The 12,550-nt window shown below is 46.2% G+C and overlaps 1 protein-coding gene across 2 annotated transcripts in view; it reads left to right on the forward strand.

Annotated features, from left to right (window-relative positions):
* Window positions 1-12,550, forward strand: part of srebf2 (sterol regulatory element binding transcription factor 2) — an 82,514-nt gene that overhangs the window by 49,506 nt on the left and 20,458 nt on the right. For both annotated transcript variants that reach the window (XR_013500403.1, XM_078237580.1), the window contains exons 14-16: window positions 2,913-3,022; window positions 3,849-3,981; window positions 9,000-9,168. Coding sequence is in view for 1 of the 2 variants with exons in the window: in XM_078237580.1 (XP_078093706.1) it covers window positions 2,913-3,022; window positions 3,849-3,981; window positions 9,000-9,168 (412 nt within the window). In the remaining variant the exon portion in view is untranslated. The remainder of the gene's footprint in view (window positions 1-2,912; window positions 3,023-3,848; window positions 3,982-8,999; window positions 9,169-12,550) is intronic.

Here is a 12,550-nt window from a genome sequence, read left to right on the forward strand (position 1 = left end):
GAGTTGGAGTACAGGAATAAATTAGTCTTGTTATAATTATATTTTCATGAGACCACAACTTTGATTTGATTTATTATTGTCACATGTATTGGTATACAGTGAAAAGTATTGTTTCTTGCGCGCTATACAGACAAAGCATACGGTTCATAGAGTACATAGGGGAGAAGGAAAGGCGAGGGTGCAGAATGTAGTGTTACAGGCATAGCTAGGGTGTAGAGAAAGATCAACTTAATATAAGTCCATTCAAAAATCTGATGGCAGAAGGGAAGAAGCTGGGATACTGCATGCAGTTTTGGTCTCCAAATTTAAACAAGGATATAGGTGCATTGGGGGCAGTGCAGCGAGGGTTCAAAGAACAAAGAAACAGTACAGCACAGGAAACAGGCCCTTCGGCCCTCCAAGCCTATGCCGCTCCTTGGTCCAACTAGACCAATCGTTTGTATCCCTCCATTCCCAGGCTGCTCATGTGACTATCCAGGTAAGTCTTAAACGATGTCAGCGTGCCTGCCTCCACCACCCTACTTGGCAGCGCATTCCAGGCCCCCACCACCCTCTGTGTAAAAAACATCCCTCTAATATCTGAGTTATACTTCGCCCCTCTCACCTTGAGCCCGTGACCCCTCGTGAACGTCACTTCTGATCTGGGAAAAAGCTTCCCACCGTTCACCTTATCTATCCCCTTCATAATCTTGTACACCTCTATTAGATCTCCCCTCATTCTCCGTCTTTCCAGGGAGAACAACCCCAGTTTACCCAATCTCTCCTCATAGCTAAGACCCTCCATACCAGGCAACATCCTGGTAAACCTTCTCTGCACTCTCTCTAACGCCTCCACGTCCTTCTGGTAGTGCGGCGACCAGAACTGGACGCAGTACTCCAAATGTGGCCTAACCAGCGTTCTATACAGCTGCATCATCAGACTCCAGCTTTTATACTCTATACCCCGTCCTATAAAGGCAAGCATACCATATGCCTTCTTCACCACCTTCTCCACCTGTGTTGCCACCTTCAAGGATTTGTGGACTTGCACACCTAGGTCCCTCTGTGTTTCTATACTCCTGATGACTCTGCCATTTATTGTATAACTCCTCCCTACATTATTTCTTCCAAAATGCATCACTTCGCATTTATCCGGATTAAACTCCATCTGCCACCTCTCTGCCCAATTTTCCAGCCTATCTATATCCTGCTGTATTGCCCAACAATGCTCTTCGCTATCTGCAAGTCCAGCCATCTTCGTGTCATCCGCAAACTTGCTGATTACACCAGTTACACCTTCTTCCAAATCATTTATATATATCACAAATAGCAGAGGTCCCAGTACAGAGCCCTGCGGAACACCACTGGTCACAGACCTCCAGCCGGAAAAAGACCCTTCGACCACTACCCTCTGTCTCCTATGGCCAAGCCAGTTCTCCACCCATCTAGCCACTTCTCCTTGTATCCCATGAGCCTTAACCTTCTTAACCAACCTGCCATGTGGAACTTTGTCAAATGTCAAATTCACTGGATTGTCCCCTGGATTGAGAAGGTTGTCCTGTGATGAGAGGCTGAGTAATCTTTGGGCCTATGTTCTCTGGAGTTTAGAAGAATGAGCAGTGATCTCATTCAGACTTCAGGATTCTGAAGGAACTTGACAGGATAAACACAGTGGTGTTTCTGCTGGTTAGGGAATCTAAAACACGGAGGTGCAGTCTCAGGATAAGGGGCTGATCATTTAGGACTGAGTTAAGAACAAACTTCTTCACTCAAAGGGTTGTGAATCTTTTGTAATCTCTACTCTGTAGGGTTGTGGATGCTCCATCATTGGCTTTATTTAAAATAGTCTGGGATGAACAGGCTTTTTGATTTGATTTATTATTGTCACATGTATTAGTATACAGTGAAAAGCATTGTTTCTTGCACGCTACACAGACAAAGCATGCCGTTCATAGAGAAGGAAAGGAGTGAGTGCAGAATGTAGTGTTACAGTCTTAGCTATGGTGTAGAGAAAATCAACTTAATGCGAGGTAGGTCCATTCAAAAGTCTGAAAGCAGCAGGGAAGAAGCTGTTCTTGAGTTGGTTGGTACGTGACCTCAGACTTTTGTATCTTTTTCCCTACGGAAGAAGGTGGAAGAGGGAATGTCCGGAGTGCGTGGGGTCCTTAATTATGCTGGCTGCTTTGCCAAAGCAGTGAGAAGTGTAGGCAGAGTCAATGGATGGGAGGCTGGTTTGCGTGATGGATTGGGCTACATTCACGACCTTTTGTAGTTCTTTGTGGTCTTGGTCAGAGCAGGAGCCATACCAAGCTGTGATACAACTAGAAAGAATGCTTTCTATGGTGCATCTGTAAAAGTTGATGAGAGTCGTGGCTGACATGCCAAATTTCCTTAGTCTTCTGAGAAAGTAGAGGTGCGGGTGGGCTTTCTTAACTATAACGTCAGCATGGGGGGACCAGGACAGGTTGTTGGTGATCTGGAAACCTAAAAACTTGAAGCTCTCGACTCTTTCTTACTTCGTCCCCGGTGATGTAGAGAGGGGCATGTTCTCCTCTACGCTTCCTGAAGTCGATGAATGAGCTTTTGGTCTCTCTGGGAATCAAGGGATGTGGGAAGCAGATCGGAAAATGGAGTTGAAGCCAAAATCATCCATGATTGTATTGAATGGCAGGGAAGACTCGATGGGCTATTTGATCTACTCCTACTGCTGTATCTTGTGCACCAGTGTTCCTTTGGACAAAGACTGCATGCCTGAAACGATGCTGTCTGATCTTTAAGTGTTTGCAGCATTTCTTGTTGTTTTTCAGAATAATTGTAAGCTGTTGTTGAGTAAATTTTTTTTTTAAAAACCTGAATAAAATGTGTTAGCACGATCATTAAGTTCCTGATTTAATAATTCTGATATATAAACCAAGCTGCCTCATCCATTACAGGGAGTTCTCTAATGCCTTTGAGTACCTGCAGTTACTTAACACTTGTGCGGACACAGCCAGGAGTTTGACGCAGGCATTTGCCACTGATGCCAGTCTAAGAACGACCCCAGGTGAGAATATAGCTTGTGAATGATCGGACTTTAAGATGTCTCAATTTCAATCATTTGAAGTGTAATTTTTTTTAAATATAAAAGACAGTGGTCTGTGAAACGACATGATGGCACAATGTTTAGCACTGCTGCCTCAGCGTCAAGACCCGGGTTCGATTCCAGCCTTGGGTGACTGTCTGTGTGAAGTTTGCACATTCTCCTTATGTCTGCATGGGTTTCCTCCCACAGTCCATAGATGTGCAGGTTAGGTGCGTTGGCCATGGTAAATTACTCCTTTAGTATCCAAAGGTGTGTAGATTAGGGGGATTGGCCATGGTAAATTGTTCCTTAGTGTCCAAACATGTGTAGGTTAGGTGGATTGGCCATGGTAAACTGCTCCTTGGTGTCCAAAGATATGCAGATTAGGGGGATTGGCAGGGTAAATGAGTGGGGTTCCGGGGATAGGTTGGGGCCTGGGTGGGATGCTATGTTGGAGAGTCAGTGCAGATCCGTTGGGTCGAATGGCCTCCTTCTGCACTGTAGGGATTCTATGGGTGGGATTTTCCAGCCATGCTCGCCCCAAGGCCGGAAAATCCCATCCAAAGTCAACCGACCTTTGCATGGGCTGTGTCCCGCCCGCTACGATTCCCACGGCAGGCGGGATGGGAAAATTCTGCCCTGTGATTCTATGAGTGGTATTGGAGATGACCATTCTAGCTATTACGTTCACTCCCTCCACAGGCTAGGCACGTTACTCATGAATTAATAACTCAGCAGTTAAATTCTAGAAGCAACTGATTTTTGGAACTTGTTTCAATTTCCATCCTCCCCTCCCCTCCATGTGCAGGTTCGGACCCCGTCAGTAAGTGGTGGACATCAGTTGTTACGTTTGCTGTGCACTGGCTTCAGGGTGACGATTCAAAGGCTAAAGAATTGTCTCCTCAAGTGGAACGAATCCCCAAGTCCCTGCAAATGTCTGAGTAAGTTGCTGCCTTTCGCCTTCACGAATCGCGTCTGGCTGGAGGGCAATGCTTTTAGGCAGCGGAGAACTGTTTTGGAGATCCTGCACAATTCTGTTCGCTCCGAAGTCTCACTGCCAGAATGTTTCACTTTAAAGAGAAACGCTTCGCCAAAAGAGCTGTCAGTTTCTTAAACATGGGAATGGAAGAGGCCATTCAGCCCCTCAAGCCTGTTCCATCATTCACTTAGATCAAGGCTGATTTTTGATTTGATTTATTATTGTCACATGTATTAGTATACAGTGAAAAGTATTGTTTCGTGCATGCTATTACAGACAAAGTTGTTATTACTGACATGCCAAATTTCCGTTCATAGAGAAGGAAATGAGTGAATGTAGTGTTACAGTCATAGCTAGGGTGTAGAGAAAGATCAACTTAATGCAAGGTAGGTCCATTCAAAAGTCTGACAGCAGCAGGGAAGAAGCTGTTCTTGAGTCGGTTGGTACGTGACCTCAAACTTTTCTATCTTTTTCCCGACGGAAGAAGGTGGAAGAGAGAATGTCCGGGGTGCATGGGGTCCTTAATTATGCTGGCTGTTTTTCCGAGGCAGCGGGAAGTGTAGACAGAGTCAATGGATGGGAGGCTGGTTTGCGTGATGGATTGGGCTTCATTCACGACCATTTGTAGTTTCTTGCGGTCTTGGGCAGAGCAGGAGCCACACCAAGCTGTGATACAACCCAGAAAGAATGCTTTCTATGGTGCATCTGGAAAAGTTGGTGAGAGTCGTGGCTGACATGCCAAATTTCCTTACTCTTCTGAGAAAGTAGAGGCGTTGGTGGGCTATGTGTAGGTTAGATGGATTAACCATGGTAAATGTACGTGGTTACAGGGAAAGGGCGAAGGGGAGGGTGGGTATGACGCTCTGTCGGTGAATACTCTATTCTTTCTGCCCTGTGGAGATTTGAATCTTAACTCCAATTACCCCTCTTTGTTTTCCTAACTCTTAATGCCTTTGTCTAATAAAAATCCATCAATATCAGGTTTAAAATTTCTAATTGGCTCCCAGCATCAACAGGTTGTTGGGGGAGAGAGTTCTAGATTTCCACCACTCGTGAAGAATTGCTTACTGACCTTACTGCAAAGTGGCCGAGTTCTAATTTTTAAAGTCTTGACCCTTGTTCTGGACTCTGCTACCAGAGGAAATAGTTTCCCTCTGTCAACCCAACAACTTATTTAATTATCTAAGGGCGGCACGGTGGCACAGTAGTTAGCGCTGCTGCCTCACAGCGCCAGGGACCCAGGTACGTACAATTCCCGGCTTGGGTCACTGTCTGTGTGGAGTCTGCACGTTCTCCCCGTGTCTGCATGGGTTTCCTCCGGGTGCTCCAGTTTCCTCCCACACTCCAAAAACATAGAACATAGAACAGTACAGCACAGAACAGGCCCTTCGGCCCACGATGTTGTGCCGAGCTTTATCTGAAACCAAGATCAAGCTATCCCACTCCCTATCATCCTGGTGTGCTCCATGTGCCTATCCAATAACCACTTGAAAGTTCCTAAAGTGTCCGACTCCACTATCACAGCAGGCAGTCCATTCCACACCCCAACCACTCTCTGCGTAAAGAACCTACCTCTGATATCCGTCCTGTATCTCCCACCACGAACCCTATAGTTATGCCCCCTTGTAATAGCTCCATCCACCCGAGGAAATAGTCTTTGAACGTTCACTCTATCTATCCCCTTCATCATTTTATACACCTCTATTAAGTCTCCCCTCAGCCTCCTCCGCTCCAGAGAGAACAGCCCTAGCTCCCTCAACCTTTCCTCATATGACCTACCCTCCAAACCAGGCAGCATCCTGGTAAATCTCCTCTGCACTCCTTCCAGCGCTTCCACATCCTTCCTATAGTGAGGTGACCAGAACTGCACACAATATTCCAAATGTGGTCTCACCAAGGTCCTGTACAGTTGCAGCATAACCCCACGGCTCTTAAACTCCAACCCCCTGTTAATAAAAGCTAACACACTATAGGCCTTCTTCACAGCTCTATCCACTTGACTGGCAACCTTTAGAGATCTGTGGATATGGACCCCAAGATCTCTCTGTTCCTCCACAGTCTTCAGAACCCTACCTTTGACCCTGTAATCCACATTTAAATTTGTCCTACCAAAATGAATCACCTCACATTTATCAGGGTTAAACTCCATTTGCCATTTTTCAGCCCAGCTTTGCATCCTATCTATGTCTCTTTGCAGCCTACAACAGCCCTCCACCTCATCCACTACTCCACCAATCTTGGTGTCATCAGCAAATTTACTGATCCACCCTTCAGCCCCCTCCTCTAAGTCATTAATAAAAATCACAAAGAGCAGAGGACCAAGCACTGATCCCTGCGGCACACCGCTAGCAACCTGCCTCCAATCCGAAAATTTTCCATCGACCACCACCCTCTGTCTTCGGTCAGACAGCCAGTTACCTATCCAATCGGCCAACTTTCCCTCTATCCCACACCTCCTCACTTTCATCATAAGCCGACCATGGGGGACCTTATCAAACGCCTTACTAAAATCCATGTATATGACATCAACTGCCCTACCTTCATCAACACACTTAGTTACCTCCTCAAAAAATTCTATCAAATTTGTGAGGCACGACTTGCCCTTCACGAATCCGTGCTGACTATCTCGGATTAATCCGCATCTTTCTAAATGGTCGTAAATCCCATCCCTAAGGACCCTTTCCATCAATTTACCAACCACCGAAGTAAGACTAACCGGTCTATAATTACCAGGGTCATTTCTATTCCCTTTCTTAAACAGAGGAACAACATTCGCCATTCTCCAGTCCTCTGGCACCATCCCCGTGGACAGCGAGGACCCAAAGATCAAAGCCAAAGGCTCTGCAATCTCATCCCTTGCCTCCCAAAGAATCCTAGGATACATTTCATCAGGCCCAGGGGACTTATCGACCTTCAGTTTATTCAAAACTGCCAAGACATCCTCCCTCCGAACATCTATTTCCTCCAGCCTATTAGCCTGTAACACCTTCTCTTCCTCAAAAACATGGCCCCTCTCCTTGGTGAACACTGAAGAAAAGTATTCATTCATCACCTCGCCTATCTCTACTGACTCCATACACAAGTTCCCACTACTGTCCTTGACCGGCCCTAACCTCACCCTGGTCATTCTTTTATTCCTCACATAAGAGTAAAAAGCCTTGGGGTTTTCCTTGATCCGACCCGCCAAGGACTTCTCATGTCCCCTCCTAGCTCTCCTAAGCCCCTTTTTCAGCTCATTCCTTGCTAACTTGTAACCCTCAATCAAGCCATCTGAACCTTGTTTCCTCATCCCTACATAAGCTTCCCTCTTCCTTTTCACAAGACATTCCACCTCTTTTGTGAACCATGGTTCCCTCACTCGGCCATTTCCTCCCTGCCTGACAGGAACATACCTATCAAGGACATCCAGTATTTGTTCCTTGAAAAAATTCCACTTTTCATTCGTTCCTTTCTCTGACAGTTTCTGTTCCCAACTTATGCCCCCTAATTCTTGCCTAATCGCATCATAATTACCCCTCCCCCAATTGTAAAAACGTGAAGGTTAGGTGGATTGGCCATGCTAAATGGCCACTTAGTGTCCAAAGATGTGTAGGTTAGATGGATTAACCATGGTAAATGCACGTGGGTACGGGTGAGAGTGGGTAAGACGCTCTATCGGAGAGTTGGTGCAGACTCTATTCTCTCTGCACTGTAGGGATTCTATATTTCTAGTTTATGCAACCTGTCCTCATAGTTTAAGCTCTCTTTAGCCCTGGTATCAGGGCATAATTTTGTCTCCTTGTTATTATAGAGTTGCTGCCCAAACATCTAAAGTAAATTTCGGCGTGAGAGGTTTGTGGTGAAGCATGGGCATATTAACACTGCACGCTTACCCTTGCCACGTGAGGGATGACTCGTTTCCTGAATACCAGTTTTGTGAAATGAGAGGCAGAAACATTGGCACAGAGGGAAACCATTCAGTTGGAGAAACCGTGGGGATCTTTTCATAGAATCCCCACAGTGCAGAAGGAGGCCATTCGGCCCATCGAGTCTGCACCAACAACAATCCCACCCAGGCCCTCTCCCCATAATCCCACATATTTACCCCGCTAATCCCTCTAATCGACGAACCCTGGGACATTAAGGGGCAATTTAGCATGGCCAATGCACCTAACCCACAAATCTTTGGACTGTGGGAGGAAACCAGAGCACCTGGAGGAAACCCACACAGACATGGAGAGAACATGCAGACTCAGCACAGACGGGTGCTGTGAGGCAGCAGTGCCACCGTGCCACCCCAAAATCAAAGTGGAGAATGTGGGTAATGATCCCACTACCTCTCACCCCTTTCTCATGTTTTCCACAGATACTTTCTAATAAAATACAACTATTGTTTTCTTTATAACAAGTAGTTGTACAATTAAACATATTTATTGTCTCTGCTTTACTTGATGAATTGCAAGATAGGCAGTAGAACGATTCCATCTACTCTTTTACCAAGTTATGAGATTGATTTCAAGCAAATAAAGGAAATTGGTTTCAAGAAGGGAAAAGAAATTGTGTCATTTTGTAGCCTACACTGCAGTTCCAATAAAAAAAACAATTGATCAGTAGGGCGGCACAGTGGTTAGCTCTGCTGCCTTACAGCGCCAGAGGCCCGGGTTCAATTCCGGCCTCGGGTCACTGTCTGTGTGGAGTTTGCACATTCTCCCCGTGTCTGCGTGGGTTTCCTCCGGGTGCTCCGGTTTCCTCCCACACTCCAAAGATGTGTGGGTTAGGTTGATTGGCCATGCTAAATTGACTCTCATGTCCGGGGGATTAACAGGGTAAATGTGTGGAGTTACGGGAATAGGGCCTGGGTGGGATTGTGGTCGGCGCAGACTCGATGGGCCGAATGGCCTCCTTCTGTACTGTAAGGATTCTATGCTCCAACGCTCTCAAAGGGTGCACAAAATTTTTATGCTATCAGCTAACTTGTTTCCTCTATGTGGCTCTTTCTAGAAGCCCGCTGCCAAAGGCAGTTCTTCACATTTATAAGGCTATGCAAGCGAGCCTTTTGGGGAAACGCGATGCTCATCAAACGACGTTTCTGCACTGTGAAAGGGCCAGTGGACATCTGTGGAACACCCTGACTGTTTCCAGCCCACACCAGGAGACCAACCTGCATAAGGTACGGAGGGTATTGCTCAACCCCACTTCAGGGTGATGTTTGTGTGTGCTGAAGCAGCAGGTTTGCGTTGCCACGCCTGCAGCTCCATAACCCAGTGATTCTGCTGCTTTCGGGAGGGAAAGGGGGGGTATATGCAGGTCCAGGGAAGAAGTGTGCTCGGGTCTGTCAGAGAGGACAAAGATGGTGGCCTCTGTGGTGCATTGTAGTTGCATTGCATGTGCCAGCGATGTTGTGCAATGTGTCTGCAGTGCAAAACAAAGGTGCACCCTGCGCATCGACATGTTTCACAGTCATTGAGGTCGTCAGTTTGTGGCCAGTGAGGTCCCTTCAACCAAAGGCCCAAAATGTATGATCTTTAGCACAGCGCTTCTGGGCATTTCTTGACTATCTCCACACTCCTAACATGTTTGTGAAAGTTCCATTGAGTCCACAGCACAGAACCAGGCCATTTAACCAAATTGGCCATTGTTAGTGCTACACATGAGCTTCTCCCCACTCCTCTTCTAACCCTTTCTGCGTCTCCTTCTGTTCCTTTCTCCTTCAACTTTCCCCAAAATGCTATTCGCCTCAGCCACCCTTTGTGGCAGCAAGTTTCACTGTCTAACCACTCCCTGAGTGACGAGGTTTGCCCTGAATTTAGTATTAGATTTATTATTGACTATCTTGTATTTACGGCCGATATTTTTAGTCACAAGCGGAAGAATCTTCCCTACATCTACACATGGAGCATCTTCATAATCCTCTATCAACCCTGCACAGTTACTCCAAGGTTCATTACAGAAGAAATTTCTTAGCTTTCCAGTTGCTTCTCTACAGAAATGAACCTCAGTGCTTGGTTTGGTTATCTTTAGGTTTATTATTTTAGTTTATTTACTTATTAGTCACAAGTAACAAGGGTCACTGTCTGTGTGGAATCTGCATGTTCTCCCCGTGTCTGTGTGGGTTTCCTCCGGGTGCTCCGGTTTCCTCCCACACTCCAAAGATGTGCGGGTTAAGTTGATTGGCCATGCTAAATTGCCCCTTAGTGTCAGGGGGACCAGGAGGGTAAATATGAGGGGTTACTGGGATAGGGCCAGGTTGGGACTGTGGCCGGTGCAGACTCAATGGGCCTAATGCCCTCCTTCTGCACTGTAGATTCTAAGTAGGCTTACATTAACACTGCAATGAAGTTACTGTGAAAATTCTCTAGTTGCCACACTCCGGCACCTGTTCGGGTACACTGAGGGAGAATTTCGCACGGCCACTGCACCCTAACCAGCACGTCTTTCAGACTGTGGGAGGAAACCGGAGCACCCGGAGGAAGCCCACGCAGACATGGGGAGAATGTGCAGACTCCACATAGACAGTGACCCAAGCCAGGAATCGAACCCGGGTCCCTGGCACTATGAGGCAACAGTGCTAACCACTGTGCCACCGTACCGCCCATTGAACTAAGGGTATCAAAGAAAATGAATAAGTTTTGGCAACTTTTGTCTCAGGCAGGAGGTTTCAAAAAGCAATTGAAAAATTTTTGTTGAAAAAAAGGAATGTAGGACTTCACAGTAAGGAGTCGATGTGTGTGTTTTAGAAAGGTCTAATATTCGCCTCCCAATCAAAATATTACTATGCTAGTTTTTAAGTTTATTTATTAGTGTCACAAGTAGGCTAACATTAACACTGCAATGAACTTGCCTTGAAAATCCCTTAGTTGCCTTAGGAAACCGGAGCACTCGGAGGAAACCCACGCAGACACGGGGAGAACGTGCAGACTCCACACAGACAGTGACCCAAGCCGGGAATCGAACCCGGGTCCCTGGCGCTGTGAGGCAGCAGTGTTAACCACAGTGCCACCGTGCCGCCCTAATGCCCTCATTTTCCTCTGTTGTTATTTTTAGTGGTTCTGCGTCGAAAAAGCTTCCCTTGCCATGGAATGTTAGACCCTGGCAATTACTAATTTACAGAAGATGCCATAAAACTGTACAATTACCCTCTTCCACCTCTCTGCCTCTAAAAGCTTCAATTAAGTCTGCCCTAGCTGGATAAAATTAAACATTATCAAGGTATACGTTTCAATAGTGAATTCTACTGTGTTTGGAGATCCCAGCAATTTCCAAGGATTCTTTACAACCCGTGTTTGTTTGAAGCAGCTGTTATAGCAGCACTAACCTAATAAAAGGACATTCGTATTACAACACTAGGGGGAGAGAAATATAATCTGTGCCACTGCGCATAATGGACCTGTAGTGTATCTTTGAATGTTACCATTGAATCTGCCCCCGCCAGTGTATTCCTGAACAATATTCCGTGTTTATATTTTTTAAAAACTCTCTTTTTTTGCCAATTACCTTATTTCTGCGTCCTCTGGTTACCAGCTGACAGTTTCTCCCTATTCCCTTTATTTGAACCATTTATAATTTTGAACACATCTCTTATTTCTCCCCTTATCGTTCACTGCTCTGAGGAGAACAATCACAGCATCTCTAATCTTGTCACATCCTTGATATGTTTAGTCAGCCTCCTCTGCAACCTTTCCAAGGCCTTGGCATCCTTCCTGTAGCGTGACGCCCAGCATTCTCAATACATTACTCAAGCTGAACTGGTGATTTATGAAGGTTGTCATGATGTGGTGATGCCGGCGTTGGACTGGGGTAAACACAGTAAGAAGTCTCACAACACCAGGTTAAAGTCCAACAGGTTTATTTGGAATCACGAGCTTTTGGAGCTTCTTCACTCACTCACCTGATGAAGGAGCGGCGCTCCCAAAACTCGTGATTCCAAATAAACCTGTTGGACTTTAACCTGGTGTTGTGAGACTTGCATAAGAACATAAGAAATAGGAGCAGGAGTAGGCCATCTAGCCCCTCGAGCCTGCCCCGCCATTCAATAAGATCATGGCTGATCTGAAGTGGATCAGTTCCACTTACCCGCCTGATCCCTATAACCCCTAATTCCCTTACCGATCAGGAATCCATCTACCCGTGATTTAAACATATTCAACGAGGTAGCCTCCACCACTTCAGTGGGCAGAGAATTCCAGAGATTCACCACCCTCTGAGAGAAGAAGTTCCTCCTCAATTCTGTCCTAAACTGACCCCCCTTTATTTTGAGGCTGTGCCCTCTAGTTCTAGCTTCCTTTCTAAGTGGAAAGAATCTCTCCACCTCTACCCTATCCAGCCCCTTCATTATCTTATAGGTCTCTATGAGATCCCCCCTCAGCCTTCTAAACTCTGAGTACAAACTCGATCTGCTCAGTCTCTCCTCATAATCAACACCCCTCATCTCTGGTATCAACCTGGTGAACCTTCTCTGCACTCCCTCCAAGGCCAATATATCCTTCCGCAAATAAGGGGACCAAAACTGCACACAGTATTCCAGCTGCGGCTTCTTACTATAAAGGTTGTGC

The sequence above is a fragment of the Mustelus asterias genome, chromosome 21 (genome assembly GCF_964213995.1).
Source record: "Mustelus asterias chromosome 21, sMusAst1.hap1.1, whole genome shotgun sequence".
In the NCBI taxonomy this organism is placed as follows: domain Eukaryota; kingdom Metazoa; phylum Chordata; class Chondrichthyes; order Carcharhiniformes; family Triakidae; genus Mustelus; species Mustelus asterias.